This window comes from Pezoporus wallicus, unplaced genomic scaffold (assembly GCF_028554395.1).
Source record: "Pezoporus wallicus isolate ANWC-B61680 ecotype Strahan unplaced genomic scaffold, APGP_CSIRO_Pwel_v1 contig_1035, whole genome shotgun sequence".
Classification (NCBI taxonomy): domain Eukaryota; kingdom Metazoa; phylum Chordata; class Aves; order Psittaciformes; family Psittacidae; genus Pezoporus; species Pezoporus wallicus.
In genome coordinates, this window is record NW_026636811.1 from 126,854 (window position 1) to 149,546 (window position 22,693).

A 22,693-nucleotide genomic window follows, 5' to 3' on the forward strand; every position below is an offset into this window, starting at 1 on the left:
CCTATTGGTGCATGTTCTCAAACAGCTTCGGCATTTCAGTGTATTCACCTACCCAGAAGGTAGCGGATACTCCGATGGAATCACAAGTCAAGGACTTTCAGCATGGCCTAAGATTCAGGAAGTGTAAATACTGCTTCAGATGGGTATAGTCAACACCTCATTTGCAAAAGGAGCACTTCCTTCTGCTTTCAAACACTGAATTGTCTGACTAATGCTAGAGAAACCCACTGTGTGTGTATGAAGCATTGGCCAGTGATTGCTTGTATCAACTCTTCTCAGTCCTCAACAAAGCCAGAGAAGTGAACCAAAGGCAAACTACTAACTCATACAGCAGCAAATAGGTGTCTGCACTTGGTAGGACCTTTACTGTAAAACTTATAAACTGTACTTCTTTATCCCTGTTTCCTGTATGTCTGCAGCAATTGCCATCGTGCCCCATGTGATATCACATCATCTGGAAGTGGTAATGGCCAGGAAGGGAAAAGCGCTAAAATGAGCATCGCTTTTATCATCAGATCTGATACATGGAATCCATGTATGTATGGTGTCTCATTAAACTGGAGGGAGGAGATGAGTTGGAAAGCCAGTGGCTTATGCTTGAGGTCTAACAAGGTGTAATTACATCAACACCTAGCTCCTGTAAGTAACGCTGGGTGAAGAACAGTGGGCTGAAGCTGAACCTGGTCACAGGTCTTGATGATTAGAAGAGATTTTAATGAAGTCACAAATATAATGGGAACAAGTAAGTGGGAAACACCCACTTCTGATTGCTCGACTAAACCAACATCACAGGAGCGTGCTTTGATTTGTTACTGATAGGCAGTTCTGTTGCGATCTGCAATTAATGCATTGTCATGGATGGTTAGTCTAAAGACTGTCCCGTTCTGACAGTGCCTCAGGTTGTTTACACTGCAGTGAGACAGCATGCAAAACTTGGCTTAGGAAGCTTTGCCTTTTATAAAATACAGTAGCACTGAACAGGAACAGGATCATATCAATCATTTCCTCCCATTTCACACTGGTTTTGGCATTAAATTCTATATCGAGTGCCTCAGTATTTCCAGTTGATCTGTGGCCTGCGTCCAAGACCTACTGGGGTGACAGCTTTGACAGCTTGCATGCTGCAGCCCAGCAGAAGCATCAGGTCATGCTCCCCTGTGTGAAACAAGGCTTTCCTAGAGGTCAGCCCCAGAATGCAGAAACACTCCCAGGAGTTCAAACACAACACCCTCAGCCTTCGGTCCCACCTGCGAGATGGGTTTCTTCATCTTCTCAAGCACAAGAACACAAAGCAGCAAAGCCAGCTTATATGAAATGACCAAAACAACGCGTTCCACGTGGTTCCTCCTTTGGGAGGAAGACGAGAAGATAAAGAGGTGAGTCATGTTGTTTACTGCTGTGCAGGAAGATGGTTAATGGTTGGAAACGTCACTGACGAAGGAGCTTTGAAAACCTGAACAGCCTGGAACCGAACTTGCTGCTTTTCTCATTATGTTCTGCAAATACCTTTTTGCGATGGATCCTATGCAAAGCGTGTATTGGCAAGTATTTTAATGGAATGATTTATCATCAGAGAGTATTTTTTGCAGATGCTATCTAGGCTTGCTTTGGGTGTCTGGAAAACGAGTACAAATACTTCATTTCAAAAACATGCCCAGTCAATGCCTGTCTCCAGGATTTATGAACAGCAAGGGAGCTAATAAATACCTGCATTGCACTGTGGTAAAACTCTGCACGGTGTTTGCTCCAAATTCAGCAACGTTTTTGTAGGACTCGGCTGTGTTTCATTATTTTGGGGTGTTTTTTTAATCTCTGGACCTACTTTTATTGCTGGCTAAACATAGGTAAAATGTTGATTTGGAACCGTGCGTTGCCTTGAATTCTGCTTGCTTTTTTACCTCTTCTTGACTGTTTTACAGAAGGAATACAAAACAGCAGTAACACACACCCCATGGGCTGTTTTACATCATAAAATTAAGCAAGGTTTCTCTCATGTTAGTCAGGTACAGGTCTGGCTGAAAAGCAGTGTGGTGAGATCAGTAGAAGCCGTGCTACCCTGGGCAGTTTCCATCTCTCACTATTGCTTTCACCCTGCAGCACACAGGGCATGGAGGTAAGGAACAGCTTCCTCGGCACTGGAGCTGTGTTGGATGCTTGCAAAGCTGGAGCCACGGGGGCCGTGCTTGCTGTTGGTAGTGTCACAGGTGCAGTTCCAGGATGAGCTGGTGGTGGTTGTGACTGCCATGCTTTTCTGGGCGTTTTGGTAAAGGTGGTGGTGTGAGATGGCTGAAGACTGGCTCTGCTATCCGTAGGTGCAGACAGGAACTTCATCTCCAGCGGCTGGCAGACTTCAGTACATCATCCTAGGGAGGCGGAGCAACGTTAACTCTAGAAGCTATGGGTCACGTTCAAGGTCATCTTCACTTGGGTGCAGTACCCAGTGCTGCTGTCATCACTATCAAGGCCACGCAGCCTCTCTGGTGGGCAGCTGCAAGGTGGTTTTAGAAGCAGGCAGCAGGGCCAGTTAGTTTTGGTGTGTACTAGCACCACGGAATTCCAGGTTGGATGGAGCCCTTGAGGACCAGCGGGTCCAACCCCTCTTGGCAAAAGCACAGTCTAGACAAGACAGTCCAGCCCCCTCTCCAGCTGAGTCTTTAACATGTCCAGCGTTGGGGAATCCACCACGTCCCTGGGGAGATTACTCCAATGGCTGATTGTTGGCACTGTGAGAAACCTGTTTTGGCTTTCATTCCTGCGGCTGTGGAGTCTGGGCTCCGGGTCAGGTTTCCCAGGTTCTGTGATGCTGGGCTCATCACTGATGCAAGTAATTCTTTGTATTACGAAGGAACAGTAGGAGTCTTACACATACATGTCTACTGACAGTAAGTGATCTGTCACACACACACACACGTATAGAAGTACATACACACAGAAAGCCTATGTATGTCTGCTCACCCACACCAACAACAGCCTCCGTAACCAGAGCTTTTTGTCGAGTTCCCAGACCTGTTTGAACCATTCAGTTCAGCACTTTAAAGAAAAAAGGTGAGATGTGTTTCTTAAAATAACCCAAAGCTTTGACACCTTTTCGGCTGCTGGCTGAGGGAACTGCAGGGAGCTGGAGGACCTTCACGGCTGGTTTGCTGTGGGATCCTAAAGGAAACTGTGCAGGGCATAGCCTTCTGCAAGGTGAAATCCCAAAACAGGCAATGTAGCAGAGCTCACCGAAAAGCAGTCTGAGGCTGGAGAACTCGGGGAGCATTGGGCAGCTTTTACTCTGGAGTAGCCAGGCTGTGTCTGAGAGGCTCGGTGCCCGGGACGGCTCCATCCTGCTGGGGGAGCACAGGTTTGGACCGATTCATTTCCCCCCCTTTAGTTTTTGCCCTGTCTGTCTGCCTCAGTGTGAATTCCTGATTAGACAGGCAGCTGCCACTGATGTGCCAGAAGGGTAGGGAAAAGAAGCTAAAAAGGTGGAAGTCTGGCTGTCCTTCAGCAGTGAGAACCGTGGCAGAAGTGCCGCTAAGGAGCAAAAGCAGGGTCTCTGCCTCCAGGAAGGATTCATCCAGGGTGTGTGTAATATTGCAGTGAGCTGGACATTTACTGTCGCGTGCAGAGTTGTGGAAATGCCTTATTTGAAACAAAGACAAGTGTTTTCTAGGGGTCTGGTGCTGCAAAGAACAAGTTTATTGAAGTTACTGCTGCTCGTGGTGCTTGCAGTGGGGCTGGATGCCTCTTGCTGAGTAAGGGCTGTGCTGTTAGAAACATGGGCAGGCATTTTCACACAGCCTTTTTTCATTCTGGATTCCCCTCTGCACCTTTTGCTTAGCAAGAGCGTCAATGCAGAGTGGACGTTGTAATAAATTGGTTGCATGCAACTGAAGTTATTTCTTCTGCTTGAATCAAAAAGCTCCTTCTGCACAGTATGCTTAGACCTTTCTTTTTATCACAAGGCATTAACTTTGCATTTCATACCAGGAATCCTAAAGCCCCTAACTCTTATCCAGAACAGGTTTAAGCGCAAGATAATCTGCAAAGGGTAGTTAGCATAAATTACAATCTTCAAAGTTAAATGCTATATAAAAGGAAAAGTTAATCCTTGAAGCTAATTTTTCTTCCGGGCATGAAGGCAAGAAGGGTTCTTCTGAACAGATCTGAACTCACGTTTTCTATAGTTTACCAACTAGTATGTCTGTTTTTAGTGAAAACACGGTGTCTGTAATAAACCGCATCTGTAATCAACTAGCATCCCCTTCGTTTCTAAATCCGTTTTAATCCAGGATTTAAGTGAGGAGAGGCCGTGCGTGTTTGCTTTCAGCCATCTCGTTATTGATTTAACTGGCAGTCTGACTCAGAAGAGCGTTCATCTTTACCACGGTTGCACAAGGACAGGAAATGTCAAAGTCTTGAAGCTGTGGCAACTTCAGTTCAGGTATTTCATCATCCCTCAGCCTAGAAACAATTTGCTTCTACCACTGCAATGCCAAGCCTGTCAGCCTTCCAAACGCAGCATTGCTTTCAGCCCCGGGAAGCTGCACAACAGTAGGGACTTTGAAAACCTGCAGTGGTTCAAGCGCTTCCACACCACAGCTCCGCACAAAGAGATTCTCCGGGCTTTTCTTCTTGTTTACATACAGATTTGATGCTTCCCCCCCCCCCCCCCCCCCAGATTTACATAATGAACTGGCAACAAGCAATCAGGATTATCAGCCTTAGATGTAGAATGATTGAAGTGGTAATTCCAGGAGCCTGCGAGAATTTCTAAGATAAAGGTCCTTATAAAACTGCGTATTCATTACTTCCCATTGCACCTCTCCTGCCTGAGACTGGGAATTCTGCTTCCCTCTGTTGTATGAGACAAAATCCGTTTCCTACCCTAACCTGCAATTGTAACCTAACAGTTTCTCTGCTGTGCAAGCACCTCAGGTGTTGGCGATGCCCTTGGCCCCTACCTGCTCTGGTTTTGTGGCAGCTTTTTGCCTTTAAATGGCAGAGCAGGTTGCTATGAGAAGCTGCAGTATCTGGCAATGGCTAGGGAGGGGTGCGTGGACTCTCACACTCCATCTCTCCTGCGTCCTTGCCTGAAGTTGCAGAGGACTGACCCTATTGCTGGGTCTGGGCCAGGGTTGTTTTGCCAGTTAGAGGTCTGAAGCACAAACAGCGTTGTTGTTGCACTGTTTCATCACCCTGCCCAGCCCTTATGAAATACTTTAAAGCAACTTCTTTTGATGACTCCTGATGCACCTGCAACCTTGGTTACTTGCAGTAGCTGTAAGGGGGTTTTTGCTTGTTTCATACAAATTGCTGTGCAGATCCCTTTACTGTGGGCCTGCCCACCCTGGCACACACGGCCCTGACTTAAGAAGGGCTATGGCTGAACAGGCCCAGATGAGTCAGAGCCAGCTCCTTCCACTGCCTGAGCTGCAGGAGGCTCTGGTTCAGAGACAGCTGTGCTGTAAATGGACTGTCTGATGTGGCTGAAGTGTAAGAATTTATTAGACACCTCTGAGACTAGAGGCAAGTATTATCTTCATCTTACAGATGGTGGAGTTAGTTAATACACAAGATCTGGTTTCACCACTGGACCTAAAATTCAGGTTACGCATTATTTTTGCATTAAATTCAGATCAGTTGCACCTTTTTTTGTATTAGAAACCATCCAGAGAAGAGCATTCACCTAAAAACTTGAAAAAAATCAGTTTGATTTATTTGTTATATTTACACATTTGCTTTAAGCTCAAATTTGAACCTTTTGGAATGTTTTTGTGTAATCACCTCAAGTTTTGGCCCTTCACCCCTTTCTGCTATTTAACAAGTATCTTAATAGAAGTAAGTTTTCCCTTAGGCCAGTGAGCAAATCAGTGTTGAAAGTCCAACTTTACAAAGTGCCTAGGAAAGCAGTCAGCTCAGTAACGGGTCACTTCATATTCCTTCCCAATCTTTCTTATCCAAGTCTTGTAATAAATAAAGACTAATATCAACAACATGCCAAGGCTGGTTTTTTCAAGTTCTTCATTTGCCAGTTTTGACAAGAGAAAGAAATGAATACTTTATGTGGACATTATTTTACCAAAAAAAAAAGAAACCAAACCCCAAAAAACAGACAAAAAGGAGGACACAAAGGAACACACATGGAATGATGAAAAGGAACAATGATATTGCACAACTTCAGGTCTCTCTTCCCAGATTTTGATCCATGTAATTAGGTACGTCTAGATCCAGCAAAAAAACTTGTGTCCGGATGCATGTGTAGCAATGTGAGTAATCTAGACCTGTAGACTGCTTTCAGTTCCTTCTGACTGCTACTTGGAGTTCTTCGCTAAGAGCAGGTTGCTGCAGGAGTAATAAATAAACCAACAATGTTGACTCTGCATGGTGCTGACCAACCCTTCAAAAGTCATCCACAATGCTCACAATTCTTCTATGTTGAAAATACACCAAGTCTTCAAAGGATTTGAGCCTTTAAACACAACTTGGTTGTCATCTATAGCTTGAGTATTTGATTTGTTGTGGTTAACTTGAGATTGCATTTCATTTTGCAAGACCAGGACTTCTCAATGCATCAGCATTGTGGTGAATGTGTAAGAGTCACAGTAAAGTACGTTAAGGGGGGAAATAAAAGCAAAAACCCAAACCATGCTAAGTGTAGAGAAAAGCTCTTTACAGCTACAATCTTTGCTAGACCATCTCTTAGCAAGCACATACTGTTTGCTATAGAAATTTGCTAATGGTGTTGTCGTGGCCATAGCAGCACTGGCTTCCCCCTCAACTGCTTATAGACAGTCTGTGTTCATAGAAACTGTGCACTTACATGCAGAACAAACTGTATTTTTCTCATATCTGATTTCATACCTGTTTGGTGGATTGATGTGTCAGCCAGCAGGGCTCAACAGATACAGTTCATACAGGAGACCGAGATACAGTATGTTTATTCTTAACTTCTGATAACCTAAGAACTACAAGAACGAGAGATGCAGTATCCATTTGCTGTAATCCAAGACAACCATTTTTAGGAAGAAAAGAAGTAGAGTAAGTGATCACTGCTAACACTACATTAGTTCCAATTTCATTTCTCTTTTTCTCTCAGTCACGGTAACTATTTATTGCCCTCCTGGCCCACTTTTAATCTGAGCAAGTTAAAGGTGACATTAGACTTTAACACCTGTTGTTTCATCAGAACCAAAGCAAGTGATAAAACCTATGAAACCATAATTTCACTGTAGGACTTGTTTCATATCTTCACATTCCACCTCACGTGTAGGAAAGGGATAATGCATCTCAGTTTGCTTACAAGCTAGGAGATCACTTTGAAGTCTGCATATTCCTAACTGCAAACAAAATATAACACTTTTAACAGGTTATAAATAAACTGGTTTTCAAGCATAGAGCCAGCCCAACAATAACAATACACTATTAAAAAGACCTAAGGCAATGAATTCCATCTCCAATGGAGTCAAAAAAAAAAAGGGGGGGGGGGGGGGGGAGAGAGAGAAAAACAACTGTGCAAACAAGCTTAAACCTATTTCTTTGTGCCAGTGTTATAAAATGTAGATTTCAATAAAGCCTTGACCCAAATGCCAGGACTTGTGAAAAGAATCAGAACAAAACTGGTTACTTTATTTAGGAAAAAAATACTCTTATCTCGCTGCTAATAAAATTGGATACACGGAGTTTAAACATTTACAGTTCCTGTAACACTTTACACAATTCCTATATATGGGTGTAAGAACAAACATTAAAAGACAATGGTGGGTCAAGGCTTTACATTAAAAATAACAACCTACTTCTCTATAGTCTCTAAAATACTATGTTTTTTTCCAATATTTGCAGCCATTCAGGAATATTTTTTATTTCTTTATTAGGAAATGTATACTTTGTGCATGACCTTAATTCCTAATTCCTGGCTCTTTGGGCTGAATGACAAAAGGATCAAACTCCTTAAAGTGGATGGTCTCCTTGAAGGTTCAGTGGAGAAACCCTGGCTCAGTTAGTCTCGTATGATGAAAGCAGTGCTGCATCCACTGGCTCCATGCAGGATGGACAGGTAAAGGATCTCATCAACCAGTCATCTATACAGTCCAGGTGGTAAATGTGCATGCACGGCAGAAATCGGATAGGGTCCCCATAAACAAAGTCCATCATACAAATGACACACCTGGGGGGAAAGAAAGATCATAACAATATTTAAACTGCTGTTACCACACTGGAAATGAAGAGTAATGTGATATTTACTCCTAGGTATGTTTGAGTCAAACAGACCTTTAGTACTTGTAGTTACTGGGAGGAGTTCTTAGCTCTTGTCAGTGCTGGCCCCACCAAGCACTAGAGGGTTTTTTGGCATTCATTTGAGTATACGTGCCCCTGGTTACGTTAGTGAGGGCAAGAAGCCTTCTATAGGCATGGGGAGGGGGCAGCTCAGAAGAGTGCATAAGATTAGAAATGGTAAAAGGGAGCCACAGAGGTGAGGGAGTAACATAAAATTATTAAATCCGTGAAGAGAGGATAAAGAGGGAAAAAAACCCTATAGGGGCATGAACTACATTTGGGAAAGTTTCACCTGTAACAGGAAAACAAGGGTGGATAAAGGAAGGAACTGTCTACATGGTCATTTTTTTTCCCCAGGAGGCTACATTAAACTGCAGTCTCTTAAGGCAAACCAGGAGGACAAGATCAGGTTCCCCAGGGCAGTATCATCACCCAGTGCAACAGGCACATGGGTTCAGTTTCTGTAACTTACTCTCTGATCTTCTTCTCGGAGCCGTCTCTTCCAGGATCATAGACTCCTTTAGGTAGATGCTGAATAAGGCCTATCCTCTGCGCTATTCTGATTTGTTCCTCTTCTGTCAGCTGTGTTGCTAGCCGAGTCTGGCTGGGAGTTGGGTGATAAACAGGAACGGGGACCTGCTCCTAAAAGTAAAAGATTTCCATTAAACAAACCACAGAGGCTTTTCTAGCAATTCATAGCACAGCACAGGCAACATATTGAACTCTTCCACTTAGTCCTACAAACGTCTGTAGGATCTCCCACTCCAACTGGGCAGTTTTGGGGGCTATAATTACATTGAGAAGGGGGTAAAAAACTGAGGCAAGTATGTTGAGCAAGGAGCTGTTTGGGGTTGTTCTCTGCAAAAGCTCTATTATCTCCAGGAATTAAAACCAATGTACAACAAACTCCACATGGCAGAAGGCACATAAACCTTCCAAGCACCTGGTGAACTACACAGATACTGACTGAGCAACATCATGGCTGAGGAAGAACCACCAGTGTTTGCAACAAAAAGCAGACTTTCCATTGTGGAACAGTGACTTGCAAAGAGGAGGATAGGGCCTATTCTTAAGAGTCTTGGAGAGAAAGGTTTCATTGGTTCTGTAACAATTGCAGCTTATGTGACCTGTTCGGGGCCACACAAGCTCCAAACCAGAACCACAGGTTTAATTCTTTTGTGTCTGTGTCACCTGGACAATAAAAAGAAGAGCTTAAGGACTCCAAGTTTTACATTTGTTCTCAATACATTAATACAAGCCTACGAGTTCTCCCAAGCTGAACTTCAACCTCTGTTAGGTTTCAAGTCCGTTCTTCCCAAACTAAAAATAGGCAACATGTAAGTATTATGCAGTCCGTCCTCTGCCATGTTCTCAGAAGCTTCTTTTGCTATTAACAAGCTTTAGATTAGACACTTTCACCAACAGTTACATTAACATGGTATTTATTTTACTTGCTTTTAAAGCAAACTTTTTTGGACATAAATACCAGTTTTGAACAGGAGGCACTGTTAGGTCAGTAGCCATACATCTCTTTTTATAGGGAGACAATTTCTTGCAATAGGTCTATTTTAACCATACTTCTTAAACAGCAGAAAAAATTCAACTTATTGCTGCATTCTGAGAATAACCCTGGTGCACTGGAGACACAACGGCATCGATTCCACCATCTGAAAAACGCAGAAGTAGGTGTTTCAGAGGACACTGCTGCAAAACAAGAGTGCAGGGGTGCGTGCAGCTGCGCTGCAAGAATCGCCGATGCAGCACACATCACCTCCAACAAAGTTCCCTTTAGCCACACTCCTGCTTGCTCATCACAGATGCGGGGAAGACACAGGCCTTTGTTGTCTGGGGCAGAGCAACCGCCTTTGTGCATGTCCTTCCAGAGAGCATGGGCCGCTGTTGGCATCGCCAGGTATTTCTAGCAGCAGGAACCACAGCTCTGTTCCCCTCTCCTGTTCCCTTTTTGCCTTTTCGCCTCCTCTGGCAACGGTCTAGTGCAGCGTTCAGTGTTCAACTGACACCAGCACCTGGCAAAGCCCAGATACGGGGCTTAACACATGCAAACTGTGCTTGTAAAACCTGATAAAGCCATTCCCCTTTCCACGTGCCACGCTGCTTAGCAGCAAGTGACAGACTGCCCCTGGAAGGCCAAGAGAAAGCAGCCTCTCACCAGCCAGCGCCAGCAGCAAAAGGCCTTGCTTATGAGAAATGCCAGTCAAAACCACCAGCCTGCCTGGCAGCTCTTTTCACATACTGCCCACCGCTTGCTGTCGGGTAAAATTCAGTCTTCTCTTAATTTAGCTACACCAGGATTTCCCCCTCTGATTTCCTAGCAGAACTCTGAGGAATTATGAGGTTCAAAAGACAAAATGCCAGCGGTGCTGTAAATTTGATTAATTTCCTGACTATGCCAAACTTTATCTCACAGAATCGCAATTTCTTCCAGATCAGCCACATTTTAATAGCTTAAATTACCTAAAGTATCCTCTAATCTGCGTTTGGATAGGGAAAAACACCAGCTGAAGCTAGAGATGACCTGTCAGGTATAACCAGCTATTCTTAAAGTGGCTCTGCAACCTTTGGTGCCAGTGAAATAAACACTTTTGCCCCTGCCAAATGCTGCAGAACCTCTGCACTGAACGTGTCAGCTCAAGGCAGAGCCTGGTCTTGGTTTTATGTTTCAAGAACTTAACACTATGAACTGTCGGTAACTTTTAACTCCAAGGCTTTGCTATACTACTTTGAACAGATTATTAAATCAATAGTAAAGACATTACTGCTAACTCCTTACAGACATGTAAAGAACACTTTGGATCTGGAGAGAGATGCACCCTCCTTCCAGTCTTAGGAAATACAAGAGGAGTAGCAGAACTGTATGTGCACGGCCCAGGTTGATGCTAGTATGGGCAGATGAAGGGGAGTCTCCTGTACTTAATACAGATCCATGACTGCAAGTGATAATGCAGAAATACAAAGAAAGGGGAAAACAGAAGGATAAAAAAAAGACCCAAGAAACTCTCAGAATGTCTGAAAGTAGAAGAAACAGCTGTCAGTGAATGCAACAGCAGTGATCATCTCGGCAGAAATCATACAGGGGAAGAAGACCACGGTTAAGTAGGAACCTGGTGCGAGTTAAACCCATCGCTGCTGGACAACTCTGAAATGAGAAATCAGTCGTGCTCTCCATCCAATGACTCCTTCAGTTATGTTTTGGACAGTGAATTATCACAACTTGCTAGCTTGTAATAGGCCAAACCAAAATGAACCCTTGTTCTAGTCTTTCACGAGTGCTTGCCGCAAGCAACCACCGAGGGACAATGTACTTGGGGAACCCATTTCTGCATTACTGCAGTGCCCCTCTCCTGGGGTCTCACATTCCCCCTGCCAAAGAGGAGCAGGATGGACCCCCCCCAGGCCTCCTTCCCAGGCCAAACACACAAATGCTTTCCCGACCACCAGCACTGTATGGAAACATTCCTCCTTTTGGCGTCCCATCTCAGGTTCCCTCCCCGCAGAGCCACCCACCCGCGCTGCATGTCCAACATAACCAATTACAGCGGGAATTTATAGTTGCCAGCTGTGGGCTTCTAGAATTTCACAGCGTGGACAAGAATCTCTTGTCGGATGAGTAACACCGGGTGAAAAATGGTGCTTTCACCACGACATCCTCATGGTTGTGAATATAAAATACTGGGGGTGGTGTGGCTGCCAAGCTGCTGTGGAAAATGCATAAGTTGTACTACTGCAAGTGAAGAAGAGTGACCGCTCACTACGGGTGATCGGGTGCGCTCCTTCAGCACGCTGTCTGGTGGCACTTCCACTCTCGCCTCCCAATTGCTATTAAAAGCCTGCCTAGACTGAGCCAGCAGTCCCCTGGATCCAAACACACCAGTAAAACTGGAGAACACAGTGTGCGTGTTGCAGAGACTCAAGTTATAGGGTACCCAGTCAATAACCTTTTCAAACCAGTCCCTTCCCCTTCAAAAAGGTGTGTTTATACCTGTATGATTCTAAACATATTTTAAACTATTTATTCATGAGAATATGAGAGACCACATTTCTCCGAGTCTGACGAGCTGACTTTCATTACCCCAGAGGGGTCAAAGTAAGAGATGGAGCAGAAGGTGTTCAAGGCCAGGTTGGACAGGGCTTGGAGCAACCTGCTTTAGTGGAAGGTGTCCCTGCTTGTGGCAGGGGGTTGGAACTGGATGAGCTTTAAGGTTCCTTCAACCCAAACCATTCTGTGATTCCCTCACCTGCGACCCACTCACCAGCCATCAGCCACGCTGGGCACCCCCAGCATGCACCCAGGCTGCCTGCTCACAGCCACCACTGCATCAGCACCCCGGCAGCTGCATCCTCTGGTGTCTCCACCACCAAATCTCTGGACCATTTTTGGAAGTCAAGCTCATGGGACAGTAATTTCAAGCCTCCTGCAGGGACAGAGTGCAGCCCTGCCTACGTGGGTTTATCACCCCTCTGCTAATCTGTCACAGTTTATAATGGCTGCTGTTATCAACCCACGTTAAGGCAAGGTCCTGCTCACTCCAGCATGGATATTCAAGGGTAACAACATGAGGATGTGAGACTTCAGCAAACTTACATTTGTAGTTAAGAAGCCCCTGACATATGTGTGTATATATATATATATACACACATACATACACACACACACACACATACATACACACAAGATTGTATTGCCCAAGTAATTATTACCTTACTCCAAAGACAAGCATGAATTTATTGCTCTCACTTCTCCCTTATCTCCCTTGGAAAATGTTTTTGCAGACCAAATTAGGAAATACTGAACTCCCAGCCAAAGTCCATGTTATTTATCATTTGATAAAGATGTCAGGCATTTCAAACCCAGATGAAATTTCATGTTAACTCTATTCCTCGATGCAAAAAGGCCGAAACACAGAATCAAAACCACATTATCAGTGTCAGGCAGTGAAATAAAAATCACTTTCTGGCAATTAATTTGCTTTAATCAATTATTTTTTTACCCCCATGTGAATTTGGTAATGATGAAACATCTGGAGATACACATTTTTCTTGTTCACAAAGTAGGTGGTGTCAGCACAAGATTCCTTGGCTTTCTGTGCACAGAAATCATTGGTCCCTCGTGTTTATTCAGCCCTTAAATAACAGCATTAATTTAAACTCAAGGACTAGGGCAAGGTTTGTGTCTCCACCTCACCCTGGCCTCTCATCCTCTGGGGGGGAAACAAGAGGGGGAAAAAAATCATAGAGGGCATCTGAAGGTTGCATTTTTCACTTGCAATGAAAATAAACATTTTCACACAGGCTTAAAAGGCCCAGACACTGTTTCTGCATGCAGATTCCCAAGCACGCTTTGGGTTCTCACCTAGGAAAAGGAGGTTTCATCAAGCACGATTTTTAGTTTGAAGTTTTCTCCTCAATGCAACTTACAGCAGCCTAAGTAACCAAGGTAAACCTGCCTTTCTCTTGTTCTACAGCATTTTCATGCTGGTTTTGCAAGCGCAATGAATTTGCAATGCCCTGAAAACAGGTCAGTGGTAGATCAGAAACTCCTAATCTCTGGATAAAGATTATTTTAAGATCCCTCTACGCCACATATGAGCAGTAGGTTATCAGGGCTTTTGTTTGTTTGTTGTTGTGAGTAACTGCACCAACATGCACAAATTATCCTTTCAGGAAGGCCAAAGGTGAGATGAATAATTCATAACATCTAATGGTTCCAGAGGTTAAAGCTTCACTGCTGTCCCACAGATCCTGCCTACAGCCACCTGCTTGCCGCTGCCAACTGCTCTGCTCGGTTTCCATCTCCGAATTTTCCTCCCCATCTAATCCAATGCTCCCCGTGTCTCTCACCCTGGGATATTTAGTTGCGTTTTAACACTGGATCAACAGCATCGCTGTGGAATTCACTCTGACAAAGGAGACAAACGTCTCCCTAGCTGTGTTTATCCCAAGTCTCTTTTACATAGTTTAGATACCAGTACCAAGTGCTTACGCTCCTTGCGGCTGCTGCCTAATTAGTTAATGCAAATGGAACAGTTCCATTTGAATTGCCGCAGCCATTCCCACAGCTCTTTCTCTGAGATCCCTTCACTATGCAAATGTCTTTCTTGCAAGTGCTGTCTGAAAGCAGCTGTGCTGGTTCACATACAGCTGCATCAGGGCCACAGAGCTTACTGCTCACCAGCCCTCAAACATGCATCTGAAGAGTGGCCTGGCCTTTCCATTAATTACCCTGACAGCCATGCAACGTCCTGCCTATTACAGTGCTTATCCTCACTATACACACCTTCCTGCCTTGCTGCTTCTCAGTTTTCTCACCTCTGGGGTGAGATGCTAGCAGGAAGCCGAAATAACTAATCTAGGCGCAAACAACTTCAGTTTATAGACGTAAAGTCAGGAGGTGAGAAAAAGATTGTGCTTTTGGGGGCTTTTTTTTTTGCCAAACCCCTGCTGAATTTCAAGAGATTTTCTCTTTAGCTCTTTATTACTCATAAGGAACTCACTGGGATGTCGGTCCAGGGGCCTTTTCTGTGAATGCCAACCTGATCTCAGTAAAAAGACTCAAACTCCATCTGTATGTGAATACACATTCTGAAATAATATCCTCCCCCAAGACATATTAATGTAAAACCACTCACCATTGTAGCGTGCATTATATGGCAACTACAGCTTACTTTAATAACTCGTAGACTATTACAAGCAGCCTGCCAACTATAAAAACCTTTTTCTGCCATACAGAACAGTTCATTTATAAAGCTGAATAGCAGTTGCTATAAAACATCATGTAATGAAATTGTTACCCAGCCTTTTATATTCCTGCTTCCAGGTAGCCAGTCAGTGTAAATAACTGCAACAGCTGAACACTGCAGCTGGTAAGATAACCTTTTCTCACCTCTCCCATTTGGAGGGGACACCTGGGACAGAACCAGTCCAGACACACACATACACGTGCACAAGAGGAGCCATTCTGGCACAGGCTGGAGCCTCAAGCGTGGGCTTTTCTAGCAGACCCCATTCACTGAACAGCAATATAGTCAGAAAAGAGATTAAACATTAATACTGCATTAAGCAAAATTATAACTGATCCTTTATCAAATTTCCAAGCATGCCGAAGACAGATTCCCTTTGTTTGTGTAAGAAGTGTGAAGATCCAAGCAGTTCTCTCCCAAAAAAATAACAGCACAGCTGTACTAAATACATGCTCACCTTCAAGATGCAGTTCAAGTCCCTGCATTTCCCAGGAGTGCCACATTCCTCCCTAAGGAGACTAATCACACAATTTAAATGCTGAATGTATATTTGATTCAGCCAGAACTTTAAAGCCAATAAATTTATATTTCATTTTTAAGGTTTATGAAGGGATTGCTCTGCAGGTACTGCTTGCCACAGACAGCTTGCTTTAACTGTCTGTGACCATATTAAGTAAAATCGCTTTATTTTTACTTCCCTTTGTTTGATGTATTCCTTGATACGTTTCACAGCACAGAAGGACCAAAAAAAACAAATCCACAACATCCAAAACCACAATTATCATTTAAATATTAAACAGAGAACTTTCATGCAGAAATAAACCTGTGCTTTAGCATCTTCCTGGTCCGTAGCCAGTAGGAGAGCAACACTTCAAACCCTAGCAAGGGCCCCCTGCACCTCGGACGGAGTCACGTTCCTACCATACATACATGAACACATTGTAGATATGGTCAGTAATTAAAATGAGACTAAGGAAACAGTCTGCAAAGGAGCAGAGGAACCTGCAGGATCTGCAGGGCACTTCTCCAGCAGCAGCACCTGGTCTGAGTCACGTATCAGATGGGTTTGGTGAAAGCCACGGTGGTTCTGCAGTGCATAGCCTCTTTTAAGCTCTTGCTAAAATGGTAAAATTGCCCTTTGCACTTCCCACAATTATTGAAGTTACTGAGAAATAAATATATCTGGAGATGGAAAAGACAAGGAACCATGAAAGAGAGTGAGTCCTGGCGGCTGCCTCTTAAAATGTCACCCATCCCCTGAGCTTAGCTTTGCAACCCGAACTAGGGCTGGGACAGAGAGAGAAGTACACACTAGATGCATTCTGTCTGCTGCTCTCCTAGCCAGCAGCAAGGGTTATTAGAGAAAGGGACTCTGTTTTCAAGCTTCTTACCCATGCTGTCACAACAAACCAAAAAGGCTACCAGCACAAATAGGTGACAGTGCCCTTTGCAGCTTGGCCAGTGCAAACCCAGCCTTACCTGGGAGATGGAAATCACCTCACCTGCTCTGCAACTCGATTAACCATCAATGCAAACCTAAACAGAAAAGATTAGCAAGAAGGAGTTGTAGGGGAAAAGCAGTAATTAAGAAGCAATAATTAATCCCTGGAAGCACAATCTCTCCTGACACAACCAGACAGATTTTACATTTCCAGGCTGCACAGCTGGTTTCTCTGACTCCAGGGCCATATCCTTGGGTACGGTTCCACCAACTGAATTCTTATACACAAGCTTTGTGTCAGTTTTAGCTGCCCTTGTTCCTTTCTCCAGTGATCCCATCAAATACCAGGAAGTGAATTCCTTCAGGAGAGTGGATAACAGACACCAACACATCCCTGACATCAAACTGCACACCAGAGAGCTGACTCCATCCCTCCAGACAGCTCCACTTACAGCATCAGGCCACAACTCCTGAGAGATAACAAAGTCCTCTTATTACAGCTCCTAGCATGTTTATTTTAATAGTTTGGGGGGAGGGGTGTTGTTCAGGGAGGGAAAAGATCCAGTAACCATCTACAAAACCTCATGCTTTTCAAGTTGCTGCAGTGAGCAAAGCCAGGGAAGAACACTTGCACCTGTACATTAAATTAAGGGCACTCAGGCACAAAACGCAGCCTCCTGAGACGTGCACACCCCAGGGACTACAAAGCAAAGCAGCTGAGTAAGGAGAACATCTAGCAGAAGGGCCAGCAGTTTTTACTGCAGCTGGTGGCAGAAGGAGAGCACGTGTATGTGGATCATCCTACCCCATTAGCAAACCACAATGTCTGCATTATTGGTGCATGTTCTCTCCTACTTACACCAAGTGATTATCTTTGCAGAAACCCCTTCTTATGCCTGGCAAGCCCAGGCAGTCATTACAGTTCTATGGCTATGTTAAACACAGCACTTACGGTTCAAGCAAGGCAGCTGCTGGAGAATAAGGGGCAGATTTAACAACAAATAAAAAACTGAAGTTTTGAGAAGAAAATGGTCCTGTAGCAGAAGAGGCTCAAACAGATCTCTCAGACAGTCTCTGCTGAAAGGTGTAGAGTGAACCTGTACTGTGTCCCATTCATGTACTGCTGTGGAGCTCCTGGCTAGCAGGAAGTAAAAAAGAACACCTCAGACAAACCAACCAGTTAAGTTTTTCACTCAAGCTCAAGAGAGGGGGAAGCACTCTGGAGCTACCACAAAGAAGGTGACAGAACACAAACAGCCAACACAGAAAGAGGGGAATGGTTCACACTCCCTTCAGACACATATTTACTTTCTGGAAAGAGTAAACATCAATCAGTGCAGCTGGTTTATAGGGTAAACCAAAGGGAAAGAAGCTAAAAATGCTAGTATTGATCATCCTGGGTAACACATGAAGCCTGCATGCAGCCCGGTCCCATACCCAGCTCAGCAAACAGGGATGCTCACAGCCTGCCCCACTCCTCCCTGTGAGCTTTGTCCCAGACACTGTCCCCCATCCACAGCCACCCAAACCACTCAATCAGAGGCTCTGACTCACCTCAGGGTACAGCAGACAAAAAAGAACCTTAAGCTCACACATGCTTCTGCCTCCTGAGACATGAGCCTGGCCCAAGTCTACCATCCTATAGCACCCAAAACACTGCATCACTCAGACAAGCCCATGCAAATCCCTTACATGAAGGGCTTGACACTGGTTACTGAATGGGTGGGCATCCAACCAAGAGTACAGGCACAGAGGTGACTTCAGGTGGGTGATGTAACACCCTAAAAGCACACATTATGCCCTGAATTGCTTACTGAGCCCACAGACTCAACACAGCCAAGCTTAGTGCACACACAGCCCCTGATTACCTCTTGGTGCCTCTGCAGGGAATTTGGGGATTAGGGTGCATCTGACTCCACTGCTGTACACTACTGGTGTAAAGCAGCACTGCCCCTGGACCATAGGTCCTGCTGCCACTTCCCTTCCACTGGGACCAAGGACATTGCTCCAACTGACTCTTCACCTCATGAAAAGCAATGGGCCATTACCATCAACTCTGTGATTGCTACAGCTACTGAGTAAGTTAGGAACAGGCAGCCAAGAGGAAAACGGGAGGAATGCCCTTGTCAGGACTTCAGCCAGTTGACTCCAAACACTTAAAACAGCAGAAGCGCTAAAATGTATCTTTTGGCAAAAATTAGGTCAGCTTGACTGCAATTCTAAGAACAAAACAACCCCTTCCAAGTACTTCAGGAACAAGGTAGCAAAAATACAGGAATTGGCCCCAATTAGCTAGAACAGGCTGGGCACAAAGGGCCAAAGCAGGGAGTAAACGTGGAAATGCACCTAAGCCAAAGATAGGAGCAACCCATCAGGGAAGGACTCATGAAGTATAAATACAGGCTGTACCTCCATATGGAAATAGAAGATGTGTACATGTATATTTAAACGTGCTAGTTTGAGCTAATAAGAACAACAACATAGTAACATACAGTAGGTCCAGAGGAGGGCCACAAAAATGACCACAGGGATGGAGCACGTCTCCTATGAGGGAATTCAGCAATGAGAAGAGAAGGCTCAGGGGAGAACTTACTGCAGCCTTTCAGTACTTAAAACGGGCTTGAAAGAAAGATGGGGAGAGACTTTTTAGCAGGGCAAGTGGTGACGGTTTTAAAGGGGATATTCAGGCTGAATGCGAGGAAGAAAATCCTGGCACAGGCTGCCCAGAGAGCTGGTGGATACACCATCCCTGGAGACATTTAAGGCCAGGCTGGATGTAGTCCTGGGCAACCTGATCTAGTTGAACATGTCCCTGATTGCTGCAGAGGTGTTGGATTAGATGAGCTTTGTAGGTCCCTTCCAACACAAACTGTTCTATGATTATGTTCTATGATTATCAGGGGGTTGGAACTAAATGATCTTAGGGTCCTTTTCAACCCTAACTATGCTATGGTTCTATTCTATGTAGAACTAGGAATGTATAAGTACAGTGTGAGTAGGCTATCAGAGGATCAGTGAAATCGAGTGACAAATTATCTCATCTCGAGGCTCACTGTATGGTGCTGCCTCAACCTGATTATGCAACGATATGGCAGGCATCCTCCTTGGGCAAAGAAAGCTATGCAGAGCACCATTTAACAGCCTTGCCTAAAGCAAGTTTCACTACACATCCGAACCCATCATACCAAATGCAAGTCCTCATATATCAATTTCCTGAAACAAGACTTACATAGACACAACAACCGCAGTTGGAAGGAGAACATCACCCATGGACAGTCATCCGGGAGGTGTCAATTTAGCTTCAGACAAGAGGCAACACATAATGAAAACAAACAGGCAGATCAACAGCAGCTATCTCAGATCTTCTACCCCTCATGTACCACCCTATGCGACAACAGAAAATACTTGCCTGTAGCCATCCAGTTGTAAGCAAGGACCAAAAAAAGAAGTTTAGAAGAGGACACAGTAGTTCTTTTTATAGAGATACAGTCTGCTACTCAACCAAAACACACAGAAGAGGCAACATAAGAGAGGGCTTCTCCAGACCTTGACAGGGGCCTCCCCAGTGAGGAGGGAGCAGGTAAAGAATAGCAGCACAGCCAAGGTGGGCTAGCAAGAGGCTCCCCCCAGCAAGGTAAGCCAAGCACAAACCTAATGAAGAATTTTCCACCAGGCCTTACAGCAAACAGGGACTCAGCAGAGCTGGGCTCACGCAGTGCAAACCATAGAGAAAGCAGAGGAAACAGACTGCTCTACTGAGGATAAATGACTTGGAGGAGAAAAGTGGTAACAGTCCATGTCCTGCTGCAGAAAGGCTTCAGAAGTAGGCAGGGCTGGTGATGAGCAAGGAACCCTGAAGCAGAGAGACTGCTGGTGTGAGACACCTGCTTTGAGACCATGTTAGCAGGGTTTGTTTCAAATCTCAGGAATCTGTGCTATACTTCACTTGATCATTACTTTGTACTCCATTTGGAAGATTTTAATTGCCTTTTTAATGAAGCCCTGCTCAATTACACGCGCTTGCTCAAGCAGGAAGCTGCCACACCTTGGCAGTTTGATGGTACACTCAGATACACAGGTCTTTTTATTTTCCTAGCAGTGAATTTCTAACACAGAGTAGATGCCCCCAAGACCCAGGTATGTGACTGACACCTCAGCCCTGGCAGTGCAGCAGGGGACTGGGCTGCTCCTCAGTGGCAGCCAGGAGGCTTCCTGAGGCCAGTTAAAGGATATAATCAATGTTGCATTGTGCAACAGTACAGCCACAGCTTTTTTAAGCATGTTATATGAGGGTGGAGAGGCACTGGAACAGATTGCCCAAGAAGTGGTAAATGCTCTGTCCCTGGCAGTGTTCAAGGCCAGGCTGGACAGAGCCTTGGGCAACACGGTCTAGTGTGAAGCATCCCTGTCCATGATGGGCGAGTTGGAACTGGATGATCTTAAGGTCCTTTCCAACCCAAACTATTCTATGATTCTGCATCAGCCGTCCAGAAAGCCACAGACAGATGAAGCCTCACATATACTAGGGCACATTAAATGCAGTATGACTCCCTGTGTGCAGCTTTCCTGGGTGTCATCAGCAGTGGAATGCCAGCTTGGCCAGGACATCCCAACCATGCACCCAGCCAATGGCTCCTCCCTTACACCAGATCCTGCACAATGGGTGGAGGGATTTCAGCTAATCTTTTCCACCTCTTGAAGCTGGATATGGGGTTTGAATCAACACCCTGAACTGCTGGGCTGCACACAAGGGGCTTCAAGCACAGCCCAGGGTGCTGCATCATGGAGACGCAGTCACCTCTCCCAGGCACATACTTGCTGCTATCTCCTCCTTTGGTGCAATGAATGCACACCAAAAAATGTAATCTGGCCATTTGTTTAGCATCACTTGATAATAACATTCATTATTTCAACTCTGAGCTAATGAGCAGCAGATGTAAACAGCCAGAGGCTCCGATTCAGGCTGTTGGCTCATCTCAGCCTGTCATTTATTAATCTTTGAGGAATGTCTCGGGCCTTAAACAATTATTACTAAATCTGTTGCTTTGGGTTTTCTTGGGTTTTTTAAAGCAGTGCTCTAGCTAAAAAGGAACAACTGCATGAACATTAAGGCATAGTAAAACTTGACGAAGCTCCCCTTTTCAATGCAGTATTAGCAGTGAACACAAGGGCAACGTTTCTATTTTTTCCAGCAAAGTCTTGTCCTCACAAGCAGTGACTCTGCGTTTTTAGCTCGCAGGGCACAAATCCAAGTGTGATCTCATGCAACTGTCAAACCTCTTCTAACAGAAAAAAAAACTTGTGCCAAGAACAGGTAGAAAAAAACCTAAATAGCTCTCTCAGGAGTTGGTTATACCAGCAGAATACTTCCAGAATGTGTTTTCCCCCACTTATTTTAAAGTTTCCAATAAACAGAGACAGTTCAATGAGCATCTGGCTCTTTCTTTAATCTGCCACCAGAAAACACATGCTCATTTTACTGCTGTGTTTGAAACACACAGCCAGTTGCCGGTGCAACCAAGACGAGCAACAAACGTTCAGCTCCCACAGATGAATAAAGTACCACATCCATCACTAAATATAAGCAACCACCTGTCTGAACACCATTTCAGTCTTTGTTGGGTTTTTTTTTAAACACATATCTTTGGATCTTGCCTGGGCTGGTTTTACACCAAAAATACTCATGTTCTGTTCAGCACAGGTGCTTTCAGAGTAGGTGGTTTGAAGGGGGGAATGAAGAAGATCCAGGGCTCTGCAAAGTCAAGGAGGGCGAAGATGAGCACAGAGCCTAGCCCTTCCTCCGCAGCCACTGCATCTCCCATCTCACCTTGTTCAGACCTGACGGGATAAAGAAAAACCTCTACTTCACCACGCCATCCCCCTGATTATATCTACTCTAATGGAAAGTGGCAAGAGCTTTGCACTGAAACTGGCTTTCTGAAGGAAAGCTTGAGGTCTCCACAATGGGTCCATCCTGCTGACTGCAAACATCATATAGTAAGATCTACAAATATCCCCACTACTAATCCCAGTAACACAGTAAGGATTCCAAACACTACCAGGGCTGCAGCACTTGAGCACCAATTAAGTACTTGCCTGAATTAAGGCTCAGGCTGCTACAAAATCTCAGAAGAACAGAAAACTGTTTGAGAGCAGGGACATGAAAACAGAGAGGTCATTTTTCTGAATATGGACTGACCGGTTGGAAAACAAAGCCCCATTTCTCCCCAAC

The 22,693-nt window shown here is 44.7% G+C and overlaps 1 protein-coding gene across 1 annotated transcript in view; it reads right to left on the reverse strand.

Annotated features, from left to right (window-relative positions):
* Window positions 1-6,911: 6,911 nt before the first annotated feature.
* RNF11 (ring finger protein 11) overlaps window positions 6,912-22,693 on the reverse strand; it is a 32,958-nt gene continuing 17,176 nt past the window's right edge. The window contains exons 2-3 of the mRNA XM_057401774.1: window positions 8,735-8,904; window positions 6,912-8,152 (exon numbers count right to left, since the gene is read on the reverse strand). Of these exons, the coding sequence (XP_057257757.1) occupies window positions 7,981-8,152; window positions 8,735-8,904 (342 nt within the window). The 3' untranslated portion in view covers window positions 6,912-7,980. The remainder of the gene's footprint in view (window positions 8,153-8,734; window positions 8,905-22,693) is intronic.